At 43.0% G+C, this 19,440-nt stretch overlaps 1 protein-coding gene across 2 annotated transcripts in view; it reads right to left on the reverse strand.

The window, feature by feature from the left end:
• The window catches only part of UBR3 (ubiquitin protein ligase E3 component n-recognin 3), a 169,056-nt gene that overhangs the window by 140,418 nt on the left and 9,198 nt on the right, over nt 1–19,440 (reverse strand). For both annotated transcript variants that reach the window (XM_077272745.1, XM_077272744.1), the window contains exons 2-3: nt 8,563–8,702; nt 844–996 (exon numbers count right to left, since the gene is read on the reverse strand). In XM_077272745.1, coding sequence (XP_077128860.1) covers nt 844–996; nt 8,563–8,702 — 293 coding nt within the window. The remainder of the gene's footprint in view (nt 1–843; nt 997–8,562; nt 8,703–19,440) is intronic.

The raw sequence follows: 19,440 nt of genomic DNA on the forward strand, positions 1-19,440 counted from the left end.
AATGTTAGGATATGAGCCTTATATCATCATCCCACTGCAGGTGACACTATGGAGGAGGCGCACAAGGAACCTGGTCCCTAACTAGCATTTAGGATTTTTTTTTTTTTTTTTTAAAGCAACCAACTAGTGTGCCCCTTTTTTGCAAAATGTCAGTCTTTACAAAATGTCTTTATATCTCAAAAAATCCTGCTACAACAGAGTTAGTTATGACCCCAATGGCTAGAGGACGCTTGTGGCTCTGCTAAACCTTTCTGCCTCTGAAAATTTTCATTTTTGCGTTTATTTTTCCTCTCCTTGAAGATAGAAATGACACAATCCAGTTGACCATATAACTGTGCAGAAAAAAAGAGGATTTATTTTTTTTATGTTTACTCATTTTTCCACTGTACCTTGGGCATCCATAGTAAGCCCAGTTACAGGGGAAATCAGATCCCCTATGATGATAGAATTCACTGGTAGAGTTCATCTGGGTTTGCTAGGACCCAACAGCTCTGCTAAGCCGGAGATTATGTAAGCGCAAAAGGTATCACAAAGCGTTGCCAGTCCCAATGAGTGCGATGTAGCCAGCAAAAAAGATGCCGTAATAATAAGCTTGCATCTTCTCCCTCCATGGTCCGCGGGTGTGTCTGACAGTCAGAAACGGACCGATAACCCCCCAAAAATGCATCACCCAAACATTGCAGAGTTTCAGAGTAAAACATACACTGCTGCAATCGTGCAGCTAGGCTCAGATTCATGAGGCACAAAGTTCGGGCAGCTTGGATCTAATGACTGGGCTCCCTTTAAAGCATATAACCCCCTTTGGGAACAGGTTTTGTTTCAAGGTTCAATGCTAAAACTTACCACAGCAAAGGTCTTTGTAATATTGCTGGTTAGTGAGAACTTGGGTGAGGACAGTCCGCATTGCACCCCCCATTTTGGTTAAATCCTCCAGGAAAGTTATCTGTGGTTCCAACGCCTGAAGCGTTTTCTGGATATCTTTGTCCGTTGCGGATTCTAGAAAACAAAAAATGAACAACAATGATTGTCTAGTCCAGAAATGCACTGCAAATAAAAAGTAATGATCATGTACTAAATCAAGGGTTGTTGTAGAAGGAAGTCCACTTGGGTGTATCGCCGGTATCAAAGGCTTCTTCAGGAGAGCCAATGTGAATACGATTTTACACATTTTTCTCTGAGCACAGTTGAAACCTAATGATATTTAGAACATTTCAGAACAAAATTGCATTTTTTCAATTACATTTAAAAAAATAAAAACTGACTGCAATTGCTGCAAAACTACAGCAAGTAAAATATAGGTTTTAGCGTTCTGCACATGGTTCCAGTCTCTGCATAACTGTCAATTCTACAACATAACATAGGAAACCGTTTACATATAGGAGAGATTTTCTGATAGACTGGGTTTTAATAGTGTATTTTTGGGTAAACCACCAGCATCATATAAATGCCTCTACTATCTGAACCCAGCAAAGACAAGAGGCAGGGGTTAAAGGGGTTCTCCAAGCCAATGATATTGATGGCCTATGCTCTTTGAATAAGAGCTTGGAGAACGTAATGGCTTCTGTGGATTGGAAAGCTGGGATTTTTCAGCATTGGGACAACACAGAAATTTAACTATCAACCAAATTATGGATATATCATAGTTAGGTTTGGTGTAAAAACATACTCAGAATCATGGATGTCATTTATTGCACTAGCAGGTTCCTAAAGGAAAATATGACAAAATAGAATTATGACCGGCACCCATCTTTCCTTGCATATAATTAATAATGATGAGCAAACGTGCTCAGATAAGGGGTTATCAGAGTATGCTCGGGCGCTAAATGAGTGTCTTCGGCGTGTTCGATTAATATGTTCAAGTGCCTGCGGCTGCATGTCTCGAGGCTGGTAGGTAGTGATGAGCGACTCTACTCGTTGCTCTGGTTTTCAGAGCACGCTCGGGTGGTCTCCGAGTATTTGTTAGTGTACAGAGATTTAGTTTTCATCGCCGCAGCTGAATGATTTACAACTACTACTTAGCCTGAGTACATGTGGGGGTTGTCTGGTCCTAGGGAATCCCCACATATAATCAAGCTGTGTAGTAGCCGCAAATCATGCTGCTGAGGCAATGAAAACTTAATCTCCGAGCAGTTACAAATACTCGGGAGACCACCCGAGCGTGCTCGGGAAAACCCGAGCAATGAGTACACTCGCTCATCACTACTGGTAGGCAATCCCTACATGTGTTGAGACTGTCGATATGTTCCGAGTGCCTGCGGCTGAATGTCTTACGGCTGTAGGCAATCCTTACATGTGTTGAGACTGTCGATATGTTCGAGTGCCTGCGGCTGAATGTCTTACGGCTGTAGGCAATCCTTACATGTGTTGAGACTGTCGATATGTTCGAGTGCCTGCGGCTGAATGTCTTACGGCTGTAGGCAATCCTTACATGTGTTGAGACTGTCGATATGTTCGAGTGCCTGCGGCGGCATGTCTCACGGCTGGTAGGTAGTGATGAGCGACTCTACTCGTTGCTCTGGTTTTCCGAGCACGCTCAGGTGGTCTCCGAGTATTTGTTAGTGTACAGAGACTTAGCTTTCATCGCCGCAGCTGAATGATTTACAACCAACATATTCCACAGCACTGTACAGAGATGGTCATCACTTCTAACAATCCTCATTCTCTTTGGGGCTCCCAATCCATTTGGCACGTAGGCGAAAATTTGGGTGAGACCCCGATGTTGCAAGTCAACAGTGTTAACCAACAAGCAGCTGATAGATCTAGAGGTCAGTACCGTAATCTTGGTGACAAAGGTGAATACACAAGGAGTGAAAAATCACCATTCCCATAACAAAAAATCCCACATACATTGCCCACTCCAGCTACAGGTGGATGGACTCTATGCCCCCGAACAAAGAAATTCACCTTACGGTAAATGTAGGAGTAATCTCAGGACTCGGCAATTAGTCGCCAACATTTATGATAAATGTAGCTTAGCAACAGAGAATGTGTGTCAGGTATCATACGGAGAAAATCGATTTCAATGGTTTGGGAACAGCAAAGAAATGTTCGTAAGATGTGACAGCTGAGCAGCATGGCTTATACACCTAGGTGTAAAAGAGTGGAAGCGAAACCTTAATGCTTGGCTGCAAAAATGACAATAGCATAAGGCGGCCATTAGAAACCCTTACTCCAGACATTACAATGGGAAAGCAGCAGCAAAACCTGGAAGTCACAGCAGGGGGTCTTCTTCATCTCATCCATGCATTATACATTATTGCCTTCAGTGGGTGCAATGCGATGCCGGAGATTGAGACAAGATGTCCTCCCATAACCCGTGCAGCTGCTTATGTAGCTTCTACAGAGCAGAATACACACTTCACAGCCTCTTCTATTTCTCAAACATTCACTAATGCAGAACATTAAGGCTCTTTTCCCACGATGAGCTATTGACGCTACGTACTTATTATTCATACTCCCTGAGAAAGCCACCTGGCGAAACGTACGCGGGAGTTCCTGGGTACTTGTAATTGGTTACTGAACTTCTTTTGCATTATTTTACTTTTCTATGATGTCTGTATATGATTATTTCTACCTGTATCCACTGGTTATTACTATGTAATGCTACATATGGTTATATGGACTTTAGCACTATTTTTACTTTGGCCACATGGCCATATTGTGCAATGCCATCCATTGAGTATACCCACTCTATACGTTTTCCTCTCTAGGACTTTATCCCCTAATATTCTATTTCTATTATATGAACTTTACTTTCATATATTTCATAAAATTATACATTTTTACTGAATATTTTTGTGTCTATTCACTTTTTTCTATGTATTTTATTTTTTTTTTTTTAGAACAAATGGTACTTTTTGCTGCATCAAAAACGTGTTGTCTTACAGTTCCAGCACATAAGCAAAACCGAATAAGGGTATGTGCACAAGTTAAGTATGTGCAGCAGAAATTTCTGCATTTCTTGGCAGGAATAAAAAAAAAAAGCTACGTAAAATACTTTTGCTGTGTTTTTATTACAACCGTTTTTGTAGCAGATTTTTTCCCACTGATTAGTCTGGGTGAAATCTACAGCAAAACGGTTGAAAGAATTGACATTCTGCAGATTTAAGTCTGCAAGGAAAATATTGCAACATGTGCATGAGACTTCAGATTCTCATACACTTTCCCAGTACTAGGAAATCCTTCAGGTTTTGTGACAAATCTGGGCATAAACAAATCTGCAACGTATGCACAGGGCCTAAGAAAATGTTAACGGGCATAAGTTGCGGTTTTGTCGTATTTTTTCTGCGCAAATTTGTCACAAAAACTTTGCATTTCCTAGTACCAGCAAAGTGAATGAGATTACTGAAGTTACCGTATATACTAGAGTATAAGCCGACCCCCCTAATTTTGCCACAAAAAACTGGGAAAACTTAATGACTCGAGTATAAGCCTAGGGTGAAAAATGCAGCAGCTACCGGTAAATTTCAAAAGCAAAAATAGATACCAATAAAAGTAAAATTAATTGAGACATCAGTAGTTTAAGTGTTTTTGACTATCCATATTGAATCAGGAGCCCCATATAATGCTCCATAAAGTTTGATGGGCCCCATTAGATGCTCCATATTAAAATATGCCCCATATAATCCTGCATAAAGGGTAATAAGGGCCCCATAAGATGCTCCGTACAGTCACTTGCCCCATATAGTGCTGCACAAGTGTTATGGCCCCATAAGATGCTCCGCACAGCCACTGCCCCTTATAGTGCTGCACAAGTGTTATGGCCCCATAAGATGCTCCGCACAGCCACTGCCCCTTATAGTGCTGCACAAGTGTTATGGCCCCATAAGATGCTCCGCACAGCCACTGCCCCTTATAGTGCTGCACAAGTGTTATGGCCCCATAAGATGCTCCGCACAGCCACTGCCCCTTATAGTGCTGCACAAGTGTTATGGCCCCATAAGATGCTCCGCACAGCCACTGCCCCTTATAGTGCTGCACAAGTGTTATGGCCCCATAAGATGCTCCGCACAGCCACTTGCCCCATTTGCTTTTGCTGCCATAAAAAAAAAAAAAAAATCACACACTCACCTCTCCGTCGCTCAGGACCCCAGCACTTTTACCTGCTCCTCGTGCGGCTCTGTCTTCGGCACTGACGTTCAGCAGAGGGTGCGCACTGAGTAAGTCACCGCGCCCTCTGACCTGAGCGTCATTGCCAGAGGACGCTGATGACGGGGACACACCGGAACGAGGAGCGTTAATATCGCGCAGCACTGCGCTCCCCCTCCCCGTATACTTACCTGCTCCTGGCGCTGTGTCCCTGGACGTCCCTGCATCTTCTTCCTGTATTGAGCGGTCACCGTTACCGCTCATACATTAATGAATATGCGGCTCCACCTCTATGGGAGGTGGAGCCGCATATTCATTTCTGTAATGAGCGGGACCATGTGACCGCTCAGTACAGGAAGAAGCTGCAGCGCTGGAAGAAGCAGGGACGTCCAGGGACCGCGCCGGGAGCAGGTAAGTATAATTACACAGCCCCCGCCCCCCCTCACATGCCGACCCCCGGGTATGACTCGAGTATAAGCCGAGAGGGGGACTTTCAGCCCAAAAAAATGGGCTGAAAATCTCGGCTTATACTCGAGTATATATGGTAATTATGTTTATCTTGCAGACTTACAACAGTTTGTCAATTCTTTTAGCATTTTTGCTGCAGATTTTACCCATACTACCATAATGAATGGTGAAAACGCATCAAAAGCGCATGTATTTTATGCTGTATTTTTCTGCAGCAAATGCTGAACATGTGCACATACACTAGTTGTTTGCAGCTTTACATTTGACTTTTGCCTGCCATCACTCTTTCAATGCTTCGCCTATATAATCCGACAGTAAGACGTGTACCTATAATGGCGTTACACAAGACAAATATGAAGAAAAGAATCACACAAACTCTCTAAGCAAAACCACAAAAATCTGGTCTTCTTACTGATCCATTGTAAAAGAAGCATTCTTCGTGGAAATTGTTAATTTTGAGAAACTAAATGTATGAAAGAGCATTGGGAGACTGCAAACACAAGGGGACTAACGCTGGGAATGGGAGTACAGAACCGGCAATCTGCAGGCACTCCCACATACAACATGTTAGCAGAAAGAGCGTACACAATGTAGCTGGACCAAAACTCCCTTCAGTATACAGTGCCTACAAGTAGTATTCAACCCCCTGCAGATTTAGCAGGTTTACACATTTGGAATTAACTTGGCATTGTGACATTTGGACTGTAGATCAGCCTGGAAGTGTGAAATGCACTGCAGCAAAAAAGAATGTTATTTCTTTGTTTATTTTTTTTTTTAAATTGGGAAAAGTTTTTTCAGAGGGTCATTTATTATTCAACCCCTCAACCCCCCAGAATTCTGTTTGGTTCCCCTAAAGTATTAAGAAGTAGTTCAGGCACAAAGAACAATGAGCTTCACATGTTTGGATTAATTATCTCTTTTTCCAGCCTTTTCTGACTATTTAAGACCCTCCCCAAACGTGAACAGCACTCAAACATGGTCAACATGGGAAAGACAAAGGAGCATTCCAAGGCCATCAGAGACAAGATCGTGGAGGGTCACAAGGCTGGCAAGGGGTACAAAACCCTTTCCAAGGAGTTGGGCCTACCTGTCTCCACTGTTGGGAGCATCATCCGGAAGTGGAAGGCTTATGGAACTACTGTTAGCCTTCTACGGCCTGGACAGCCTTTGAAAGTTTCCTCCCGTGCCGAGGCCAGGCTTGTCCGAAGAGTCAAGGCTAACCCAAGGACAACAAGAAAGGAGCTCCGGGAAGATCTCATGGCAGTGGGGACATTGGTTTCAGTCAATACCAGAAGTAACGTACTCCACCGCAATGGTCTCCGTTCCAGACGAGCCCGTAAGGTACCTTTACTTTCAAAGCGTCATGTCAAGGCTCGTCTACAGTTTGCTCATGATCACTTGGAGGACCCTGAGACTGACTGGTTCAAGGTTCTCTGGTCTGATGAGACCAAGATCGAGATCTTTGGTGCCAACCACACACGTGACGTTTGGAGACTGGATGGCACTGCATACGACCCCAAGAATACCATACCTACAGTCAAGCATGGTGGTGGCAGCATCATGCTGTGGGGCTGTTTCTCAGCCAAGGGGCCTGGCCATCTGGTCCGCATCCATGGGAAGATGGATAGCACGGCCTACCTGGAGATTTTGGCCAAGAACCTCCGCTCCTCCATCAAGGATCTTAAGATGGGTCGTCATTTCATCTTCCAACAAGACAACGACCCAAAGCAGCCAAGAAAACCAAGGCCTGGTTCAAGAGGCAAAAAATCAAGGTGTTGCAGTGGCCTAGTCAGTCTCCTGACCTTAACCCAATTGAAAACTTGTGGAAGGAGCTCAACATTAAAGTCCACATGAGACACCCAAAGAACCTAGATAACTTGGAGAAGATCTGCATGGAGGAGTGGGCCAAGATAACTCCAGAGACCTGTGCCGGCCTGATCAGGTCTTATAAAAGACGATTATTAGCTGTAATTGCAAACAAAGGTTATTCCACAAAATATTAAACCTAGGGGTTGAAGAATAATTGACCCACACTTTTATGTTTAAAATTTATAAAAATTTAACTGAGCAACAAAACTTTTTGGTTTGTAAGATTTATGCATCTGTTAATAAATCCTGCTCTTGTTTGAAGTTTGAAGGCTCTAACTTATTTGCATCTTATTAAACCTGCTAAATCTGCAGGGGGTTGAATACTACTTTTAGGCACTGTAAACCTGAGTGCTGTACAATAGTGTAATCTGCAAATGAAGAGTTAAAAATGAAGAGCTATACCAAAAAATCTCCCTGTAATTTAATAGGATGGCGCAGTGCCTCTCATTTCTGAATCAAGACCCTGCTGCATGGCAAATAGGTCAGTTGCCAAACAGCTAACAAATAGAAAAGCACAAGTGCAGATCTAGCAGATATGTGCATGTCCTATGCTAATTGTTAACACCCGTGCAATGATATAAAATGTTACTGTGTACTATGCAACTACACCTAAAAGGTTAAATCTCCAAAAGGAGGTCACAGCTGCTTCCAAAGGGTTTTATCTGCAAAAGAGGACATAGCTGCTTCTAAAGAGTTAATTTTCTAGAAGATAAAATTGTTGCTTGTAAAGGCTTAATCTACTATGGGAGACACAGTGGATTCTTAGGCCATGCACGCACAGAGTTTTAAGGGGTTCCAGATTTGAGATCTAGCTTGTGAAACAGTTTTCATAAGCTATAAATGGACCAATCCCAAAAAAGTGGAAAACATTTGGGCAGCATATAACTTTTTTTTTGCTAAAACTCCAAGAATAGCGCTGCAGAAAAGCAGCAACACTGCATGCAATGGCCTTCTAATTTGTCAACACAACCGTTCTGACTTCTCTTATTCACTTCTCATGAGGAGCACAATAAAGGGAGATGTTTTTTTGCATCACGACCCACATTACTATGTAGCAGCACTGGCGTCATAGTATTATTGCATTAGATTTTGCCATGCGTGATCTCGTAGCCGCAGACTATCTTGTATTGCACATACCAGGCTCGCTGTACCCATCTCTCAAGTACTGAATAAGGTAGAAGATGAAGCGAGGTATAACCAGCTCCGACATCATCAGCAAATCGTGGGGCACCGAGGGAACACACGAGCTCGACTTTACCCTGTGTCTTTTGCAAAACCTGTAATAGAAGAGAAAGTATTTTTGAAAACATCAGCAGCAGGGCGGCTCAGTGGATAGCATTGCAGTGCTGGGGCCCTGGGTTCAAATCCCACCAAAGACAACATCTGCAAGGAGTTTGTATATTTTCCCCGTGTTTGCGTGGGTTTACTCTGGGGGTTGTCCAGTTTCCTCCCACACTACAAAGACATACTGATAGGGAATCTATATTGTGAGCCCCAATGGGGACAGTGATGAAAAGAGCTGTAAAACATTACATTACATAGTTATTACATAGTTATTAAGGTTGAAGGAAGACTTTAAGTCCATCTAGTTTAACCCATAGCCTAACCTAACATGCCCTAACATGTTGATCCAGAGGAAGGCAAAAAACCCCATGTGGTAAGAGTAAGCTCCACCTTGGGGAAAAAAATTCCTTCCCGACCCCACATACGGCAATCAGACTAGTTCCCTGGATCAACGCCCTATCGAGGAATCTAGTGTATATACCCTGTAACATTATACTTTTCCAGAAAGGTATCCAGTCCCCTCTTAAATTTAAGTAATGAATCACTCATTACAACATCATACGGCAGATAGTTCCATAGTCTCACTGCTCTTACAGTAAAGAATCCGCGTCTGTTATTATGCTTAAACCTTCTTTCCTCCAGACGTAGAGGATGCCCCCTTGTCCCTGTCACAGGTCTATGATTAAAAAGATCATCAGAAAGGTCTTTGTACTGTCCCCTCATATATTTATACATTAACATAAGATCACCCCTTAGCCTTCGTTTTTCCAAACTAAATAGCCCCAAGTGTAATAACCTATCTTGGTATTGCAGACCCCCCAGTCCTCTAATAACCTTGGTCGCTCTTCTCTGCACCCGCTCCAGTTCAGCTATGTCTTTCTTATACACCGGAGACCAGAACTGTGCACAGTATTCTAAGTGTGGTCGCACTAGTGACTTGTATAGAGGTAAAATTATGTTCTCCTCATGAGCATCTATGCCTCTTTTAATGCATCCCATTATTTTATTTGCCTTTGTAGCAGCTGCCTGACACTGGCCACTGAATATGAGTTTGTCATCCACCCATACACCCAGGTCTTTTTCATTGACGGTTTTGCCCAGAGTTTTAGAATTAAGCACATAGTTATACATCTTATTTCTTCTACCCAAGTGCATGACCTTACATTTATCCCCATTAAAGCTCATTTGCCATTTATCAGCCCAAGCTTCTAGTTTACATAAATCATCCTGTAATATAAAATTGTCCTCCCCTGTATTGATTACCCTGCAGAGTTTAGTGTCATCTGCAAATATTGAAATTCTACTCTGAATGCCCCCTACAAGGTCATTAATAAATATGTTAAAAAGAAGAGGGCCCAATACTGACCCCTGTGGTACCCCACTGCTAACCGCGACCCAGTCCGAGTTTGCTGCATTAATAACCACCCTTTGTTTCCTATCCCTGAGCCAGCTCTCAACCCACTTACACATATTTTCCCCTATCCCCATTGTTCTCATTTTATGTATCAACCTTTTGTGTGGCACCATATCAAAAGCTTTTGAAAAGTCCATATACACTACATCTACTGGGTTCCCTTGGTCCAGTCCGGAACTTACCTCTTCATAGAAATTGATCAGATTAGTCTGACATGAACGGTCCCTAGTAAACCCGTGCTGATACTGGGTCATGAGGTTATTCCTCTTCAGATACTCCAGTATAGCATCCCTTAGAATGCCCTCCAGGATTTTACCCACAGTAGAGGTTAAGCTTACTGGCCTATAATTACCGAGTTCAGTTTTTGTCCCCTTTTTGAATATTGGCACCACATTTGCTATACGCCAGTCCTGTGGTACAGACCCTGTTATTATGGAGTCTTTAAAGATTAAAAATAATGGTCTATCAATGACTGTACTTAGTTCCTGCAGTACTCGGGGGTGTATCCCATCCGGGCCCGGAGATTTGTCAATTTTAGTGATTTTTAGACGCCGCTGTACTTCCTGCTGGGTTAAGCAGGTGACATTTAATGGGGAATTTTTATCACTAGTCATTTTGTCTGCCATGGGATTTTCTTTTGTAAATACTGATGAAAAAAAGTCATTTAGCATATTGGCTTTTTCCTCATCCTCATCCACCATTTCACCCAGACTATTTTTAAGGGGGCCAACACTATCATTTTTTAGTTTCTTACTATTTATGTAGTTAAAGAATATTTTGGGATTATTTTTACTCTCTCTGGCAATGAGTCTCTCTGTCTCAATCTTTGCTGCCTTAATTTGCTTTTTACAGAATTTAATTTTTTTGTATTTATTTAATGCCTCCTCACTACCTACTTCCTTTAATTCTCTAAATGCTTTCTTTTTGTCACTTATTGCACCCCTTACAGCTCTATTTAGCCATATTGGTTTCCTCCTATTTCTAGTATGTTTATTCCCATACGGTATATACTGTGCACAGGTCCTATCCAGGATGCTAATAAACGTCTCCCATTTTCTTTGTGTATTTTTATGTCTCAGGATATCGTCCCAATTAATTGCACCAAGATCCTCTCTCATCTGTTGGAAATTTGCCCTCCTGAAGTTTAGTGTCCTTGTCACCCCTCTACTACACATCTTATTAAAGGATACATGAAAACTTATTATTTTGTGATCACTATTCCCCAAGTGACCCCCAACTCTTATATTTGATATGTGGTCTGGCCTGTTGGTTAATATTAGGTCTAGCAGTGCCCCCCTTCTTGTTGGGTCCTGAACCAGTTGTGAAAGGTAATGGTCTCTCATAGTTGGCAAAAACCGATTACCTTTGCTGGAACTGCAGGTTTCTGTTCCCCAATCTATTTCAGGGTAGTTGAAGTCCCCCATAATAATGACTTCTCCTTGAGTCGCAGCTTCATCTATTTGCTTTACGAGGATATTCTCCATTGCTTCCATTATTTTTGGAAATTTATAACAAACCCCTATCAGTAATTTATTATTTTTTCCCCCTCCCCTTATCTCCACCCACAGGGACTCTACATTTTCATTAGATTCACCTATATTATCACGCCGGATGGGTTTTAAGGATGATTTTACATATAGACACACCCCTCCCCCTCGCTTATCTGTACGGTCATTTCTGAACAGGCTATAGCCCTGCAAGTTAACAGCCCCGTCATGGCTCTCATCCAGCCATGTTTCAGATATCCCCACCATGTCATAATTATGCTCCAACAACATTAGTTCTAATTCGTCCATTTTGTTGGCGAGGCTTCTGGCATTAGTATACATGCACTTGATGTTCCTCTCTGTACCTCTATTCTTTCCTAAATTATTAACTATTCTAACCCCACCCCCCATGCCACCGCCACCCCCAACTTCCTTATTTGTGCCCAGGTCTCTATCTGCACTATCTTCCCCTCCTATAAAATGAATACCCTCCCCCCCAATCCCTAGTTTAAACACTCCTCCAACCTTCTAGCCATTTTCCCCCCCAGCACAGCTGCACCTTCCCCATTGAGGTGCAGCCCGTCCCTAGCGTAGAGCCTGTAGCCAACTGAGAAGTCGGCCCAGTTCTGCAGGAACCCAAACCCCTCCTTCCTACACCAGTTCTTGAGCCACTTATTAACCTCCCTAATCTCCCGTTGCCTCTCTGGCGTGGCACGTGGTACAGGCAGTATTTCGGAAAATACCACGTTGGAGGTCCTTGCTTTCAGCTTGCAGCCTAATTCCCTGAAATCATCTTTAAGGACCTTCCACCTACACCTCTAACTTTGTCATTTGTGCCAATGTGCACCATGACCGCTGGGTCCTCACCAGCCCCTCCCAGTAATCTGTCCACCCGATCAGCGATGTGTCGGACTCGAGCGCCAGGTAGGCAGCACACCGTTCGACGATCCCTGATGTTAAATAAAAGAGCAAACACCTTGTGGTTGGAGAAGACTGTCTTATAACCCACAATGTTATGTGTACTGAGGAAATCGTCCAGCCCTTGTATAAAACCTGTATAGTGTCTGCCATTACTACCTCTGTGGTCGGCATTCCACAGTCTGACTGCTCTAACTGTAAAGAACCCTTACGCTCCCAATAAAAGTAAGAAGTGTCCTTTTGGCTGTTTTTCCTCCCCCCCCCCCCCCCAAACTAGAAGCCAAGAGGCAGTTGACGGCTCTGAATTACTGATATGTTAGAACCACCATCGGCGGTATAGCTCATAAAATCCTCCTAACATATACATCTGATGGAAGACGATGAGGGCAAATATCCTCCAAATCCATAAGAGCCGCACAACTGTTTTTCAGGGCTGTAACCACAATACAGGCTGCCATGAACAGCACATCTGGGAAACGATAGTGTGACTGCAGTAAATCCGAGTTATTAGGTGTTGATCAGGATAACTTCCCTGTGTGTTCGGCATATAAATCATTAACCATGCAGTAAGATACTGCCTGGAATCTGGTGGTACAGAAGATCTGGTCCCTCTTGTAGCATTTCAGGAGCTGGCAGCCGGACAATTGTAATTACCACGCGTTTCAGCCACTTATACCGCAGCGTCTCCATAGAGAACTCGCTGTAATCGGAGGCTTTGTGCCGGAGCAGTAAACCTGCTATTAAGTGGAGATTGAAAGGTAATTTTTACATGGCTTTTTCCTCCATCACTATGACAACACCGGGGTTTTTTCTTTCTTTTATCAGAAGTGGAATATGGAAACGAGTTGGTTTAGGTCGGGTGCAGTAGACGAGCAGCTGAATGTGCCGCCATCTGCCGGCACTTAGACGCCCCTCGTGTCTGACTGCTGGAATGAATCGCGCTGACTGTTTAGGTGCTGGACTGGAAGCAACGAAGGAAATTGTTATATCGCACAAAGGTATAATGTTACATTTTTGGGGACGTTCTAAGGTTTTGGTTCTCCTCAAGCTGCAGTCACACATCCATGTAAAGTGTCAACGTGGCGTCTAATTTGTACTCGGACCGCACACGTACCCATAGAGTGTTATGGATCGATACACACATCCATGAAGATCTGGGATCTGAGCGCGAGATCCATGAGATTCCGAGTAAGACCTACTCCGATCCCAGATCAGACTCGGCCATACAACGGGGATCCGTAAATCAAGGATGCAAATCAGAAAGCTTCAGCTTCTCGCGGCTCAATTGCTTATTGATCAACTTGGAAAGTATGAATACATGCAAAAAAAACCTTTCCGGGGTGTTTTTGTTGGCTTGAGAAAAAAAAAAACATCTGGATGTAACTAGGGCGACACCTGAGGGGGAAAAAATAAAAACACTGTCCGTTTCTGACGGATGGTAAAAATCACACAGTTCTGTGAACGCAGCCTTCTGGGGATGGTACAAAGAGGCACTAACTCCTGGGGAAAAGCTCGCCAGATTGTTACATTACTAAGATAGGAAGATGATCGTTGGTGCTTGTTAGATTCTACGTAGATGGAAGGGCGAGGGAGGCGCTAGAGGCAGAACTACTACCTTCACACCTACCCCTACATAGAATTTTATGAGCACCAACTGTCATCACAAGAATCAACGCTTTCGAGACGTGGTGCTGGAGAAGGAAGTTATCAATACCATGGAAGGCAAGAGCAACAAACACATCAATCTTGGAACAAATCAAGCCAGACATGTCACTCAATGCAAGGATCACCAAACTATGACTTTTCTATTTTGGACACATTCTACAAAGAGAGAAATCAATGGAGAAAGACATCATGGTCGGACAAATAGAAGCAACAAGGTGAAGAGAAAGGTCAACAATCTGATGACTTGATACGGAACTTTCAAGATAATGCGGAGAAGACCCTGATGGACCGATCTAGGACTGAACAAAGCTGATCTTCCTACAGATCGTTCATCCATCAAGCCGCCATGGCTAGAGCTGAAGGTAGTTCAAATAAAAACCATAATCGCCTAGCTCAGCAATGTAACAGTGTCTTCACTGAATACAGATTTTACCAATGATCTGAGAACTTTGAGAATGAATGATCAGTCCTGGAGGAAAGAGAAGCAGATTTCACTGAGAAGATCAGTTACAAAGTTTTATTTATTTTCATGCGGACTAATAATTAATGAAATAAAAATGAAGATGGTATCTCTTTAACCCTCCCTCCCAAACTATCAGAAATACGTAAAGAGAATGGTCACTTCATCTAGGTGCACAGATTAAGTAATGTGCAAAAAAAAAGTCCCTATAACCAGATATATCACCAGACTTCACAACAGAAGCAGCAGACATTGTTAAATAGATTTTAGACCTGATGGGGCCAGTGTACTTACTTTAAGATCCAGGTCAAAATTTTGGTGTAACCCTCATTTTAATCGGAGCATTTTTACATAGCTCTAGCTACATTAGCAAGAGAGTAAAACTAATATGATGACATTATTATACAGCAATTATGACATTTAATACTGTAGTAAGTACATCAGCCTCAGACAAAACAATTATTTCAGAATGTATTGTGAATCTTGCAACAGGTCCTCTCAGGATTAGGAGCAGGGCTGTGGAGTCGGTAAGCCAAACCTCGGACTCCTCAATTTCTCCAACTCCACAGCCCTTGTCACTGCTGAGCATGTACATAAAGTGCAGCACAGATTCATCTCCACTACGACTCCACAGCACTGGTCACAACTGAGCATGTGCATAAAGTGCAGCACAGATTCATCTCCACTACAATTACACAGCACTAGTCACAACTGAGCATGTGCATAAAGTGCAGCACAGATTCATCTCCACTACGATTCCACAGCACTAGTCACAACTGAGCATGTGCATAAAGTGCAGCACAGATTCATCTCAACTAAAAGCCCAGATCCTGAGATCAGGAAGAGAACAGACATTTATAGAACTTTTTTTCCCCAAAAAAATCATACTATATACGGTAACCGGGGGGGACCAAGCGAGGAGGGGATACCAGCCCTGATCTTTAATGGGTAAGCAGCAAATATATACTAATATGTGATTGTGGACATAGGGTGACTTTGAAATATCTGTATTGGATATAATGATGATACATGGTCACATACTATACTTTAGATTGAGACTGATGCTGATACCCGAAGGGCATATTTGACTATTCCCCCTCTAACTTGGTCAGTGCCACGTTTCTCCTTTTTGTGTCTCCTGCTATATGGCTGTGTTGACAACACACCCATTTTTTGTACTTTATGTATTTATACATGTATGTGATTGTGATGAATTAATAAACATTTGAATATTTTTATATAATTATGAATAAGTGGACGTTTTTTCTCCGTCTTTTTGTGGTATTAGCGTTGTGGAGTAGTCCTGGAGGGGTACCTGTGGGGTGCTTAGAGAGAGCTGGTAGTATCCGCTCATCTGCACAGAGTATATTGGTGCTTCATGATTATAGTATTATATACGGAAACCATTAGGAAGTTCTCTAAACTACTGATAATTTTTACAGCCTTAATATATAAATGTCCAAACAATTCTATGAAAACCACAGTAGCCTCCCATATGCAAAAAACACTAACAGAAAGTCTGAAAAGCATAACTGCTAATGTGACTCCATATTAAGAAGGGAAAGTAATTAGAACAAAAACATGTTTGCAATAAAAAAATGAGTAATGATACTTAGTGTATGCAATAAAATGCAAATTAATTATGTCAATCATACAATGTGATATTCTGTTTTTTATTTTTAGATTCTGTCTCTCACAGATGACGTGTACCTACGATACAAATGGCAGACCTCTCCATTCTTTGTATGTGGGAAAACTTATAAAATTGGCAGTGTATCAAATACTTATTTTCCCCACTGTACATGCATATAACGCCACTTATTAGGTCACTTCCACAACAATATAATATTGCTTTCGGCCTTGTGTCGCAGTACAGAACACAAGCGGCTGCGTAGTTTGGCTCGCTCCTTTCCCTACGCTTTCTGCTTGCGGGTGACAGGTGATGGGACTTTGCTGTAATGTATAGGCAATGATGAAACATGAGAAACGTTTCCCCCTTGGCCCGGGTTAGAAGTCGTGTGTGAGCGCTATTTATGGTGCTGGCTACAAGAGCCTGTAAACAGCAATGAGCAAGCGGCCCAGAGAGAAGGGCGCGGAGGGGCCGCTCACTGCAAGACCACCACACTACACAAGGGCTATTTTATGATACACTGAAAAAAAAAAAAGAAAAAAAAAAAAAGGAGGTCTCAATACCCCGTATGTGTAGCCGATCACTAGCAATGTAGGTTGATACACAAGATAGGGAACACCCCCCCCCCCCCCCAATTTTGTTGCATCGGGGACTCTACTAAAATAAATTGGATAATAATATTATATTATTATTAATAATAATAGCTCACCAATAATGAAGGCAATTTTTTTTAAAGTGTAAAGAAAAATCATACAAGACCCCCTCCCCTTTAAAAAGCAACAACTTTGTTTTTTCATATTCATCGGTGGAAGTCAAGGTCCAGAGACCCCCACCTCCAGACGGTGCACAGACAACCGGTAAAGACATTAAAAAAAACAAAAAAACAAAAAAAACATGCAAACAGCCTTGATAAATTGCCCTTTAAAGATGACCTGTCACCAGCTCAAAAGTCGTGATTTTTTTTTCTTATTTTATTCCTGCTGCTAAACTGAATGTCATTGTTTTTCAAAACCTTTTTAAGTTGGTTCCAGGGATATGGTTTACTTGGCGATAGTTTTTATGGCCTCTAGGAATGGGTCGGACTGCTGTATAACTAGGACAGGGATGGCAATGCTTGGACTGACTGGTGGCTCTCCCAGCCCGAGTGTGACAGCTGCATAGGAATACATGCAGTCACGCTCAGGTCAGGAGAGCTGACGGCCGGTCCGAGCTTGGCGTTGCGATCCTTGTCGGAGATATATGGCCGTCTGACCCTTCACTTACAGTCGGCGCTCACAGGATCCTCTGGGGCGTGTATTTCTGCATAACTACCCTGTAAGCCACGCCCCATTGTAAACCATACGCTGGATTAAAAAAAAAAAAAAAAAACTCAGGGGAGCAGTGGGAATAAAAAAGGCAAAAACTGGACAATTTACTTGGCAACAAGTCCTTTTTTAGTAGTTACAATATGCCCTCCATACTAACCGTATGTAGCCTGATCCTACAGTTTTCACCCCCAATCTGCCCTTAGATTAGGTAAGCTGGTAATAATTAGGGTACAGACGGCAGCGAGTGATACTGTGGGGGTCAGAAGACACAGCCATGGAGACATAGCACTACATAGCAGATGAATAAACAAAAAAAATTTGACTTTCTTGGCTGTAAAGTTTTCCAAATTTTTTCAATTAAAAAAATAAATAAAAAAAAAAATGGCTGAGAATGTGGTTGAGCTATACTGATAAAGGTTTGATCCTGGGCTCGAGGAACCAATAGACTCATCATAAACCAGGCCAGATGACATGAAAACACCACTATTGCCACAGAGGGTTACACAGTGGGGTAATCGAGGAGTGTAACATCGATCATCTGATGGAAGCAGCTGCGGCACACCGGTCAGCGCTGTCTGGTGTCACAGGCTTACTCCTACACTCGGAAATGGGACTACATTCATGAGTTTATTGTACGGGCACATCCATTCCCATAACGTGACCAAGGCATTACAGTGTCCAGGTCTATCGAGCATCACGTCACACCGAGGAGTCTGTGCCGACGGCCCGCCATACTGACCCATAGACTATTTGTAGGTCTGACCTATTATTAGGGTGGTCTCCTCCGGCCAGCGCTGTAAGGAGGTGAGGCTGGGCAGGCACGCAGGCTTCTGTTTTATGTACGACACAGACAAGTCTGACTCACATGAACGTTGGCACAGACTTCTAGGCGTCTCCCATTATGGTGACCTATAATAACATCCCAATATAGCAGCGCAGAGCGGCCAGCAGACGGCATGCAAAAGGTGTGCGACCGGATGAATAAGCTGCTGGAGAATAAGGGGCAGTGTTCTCTGACAACATAAATGGGGGCTAAAGAACAACAGGACAAATTCTCAACTGATAAACCCCTGAGGCACTCAGATCAGGGGACGATCAATAAGGGGATTATTGGTTCTTTCCTATTTAAAGCCAACTTTTTATAAACTAATAAAACCCATTATAGCTATAATGAAGAGGGAGTCCCATCATGTAAAGGCATATTATGATATACCATCACTTTTTGGTCAATGAGATGGGGGAGGCAAAGGGGTTTAACCTTCAGGACTCCCACCGATCCCGAGAATGAAAGGGCTGTGTTGCAAGATTAGGGCCAAAATCCCTTAAAGGGGTATTCCCACCCACAGGATATAACATTGAAGTTGAACAGATCTGGATCCCACAGGAGGAACCTGATTCTTTCTTGAAAATGGGCTGCCAATGCTCACTGCTGTCAGAGGTGCTGCGAATTCTCCTACAAATGAATGGCAATTCTGATCCTTCTCCCCAACGTACAAAAATTGAATTCCCTTTTAACAGTTTTCCGCAGGGCTGCAGCACACAGAGCACCTGCTCTGCAGGGAACGGCCGCACATCTACATACACGTTGATCCCCACTCACTCATGATCAGTGCGGGGTCCTGGAGGTCAGAAAACCATTGAATATAGTAATGGCACACTTTAGCAACAGCCTGAACCTGTATGGTGTCCAGTATATAATAGAATGTGCAAGGTGTCGATTCGCAGGATCACACGGTGCCGTGTACAGGTGACGATGATCTGCTACACACCTTTATCATACGGACGTAGGGAGGGACGCGTCTGATCACAAAAAAAAAAAAGGAGTCCTGGTTGGGAGAGTGCACCCGCAT

Source organism: Ranitomeya variabilis, chromosome 7 (assembly GCF_051348905.1).
Source record: "Ranitomeya variabilis isolate aRanVar5 chromosome 7, aRanVar5.hap1, whole genome shotgun sequence".
Classification (NCBI taxonomy): Eukaryota; Metazoa; Chordata; class Amphibia; order Anura; family Dendrobatidae; genus Ranitomeya; species Ranitomeya variabilis.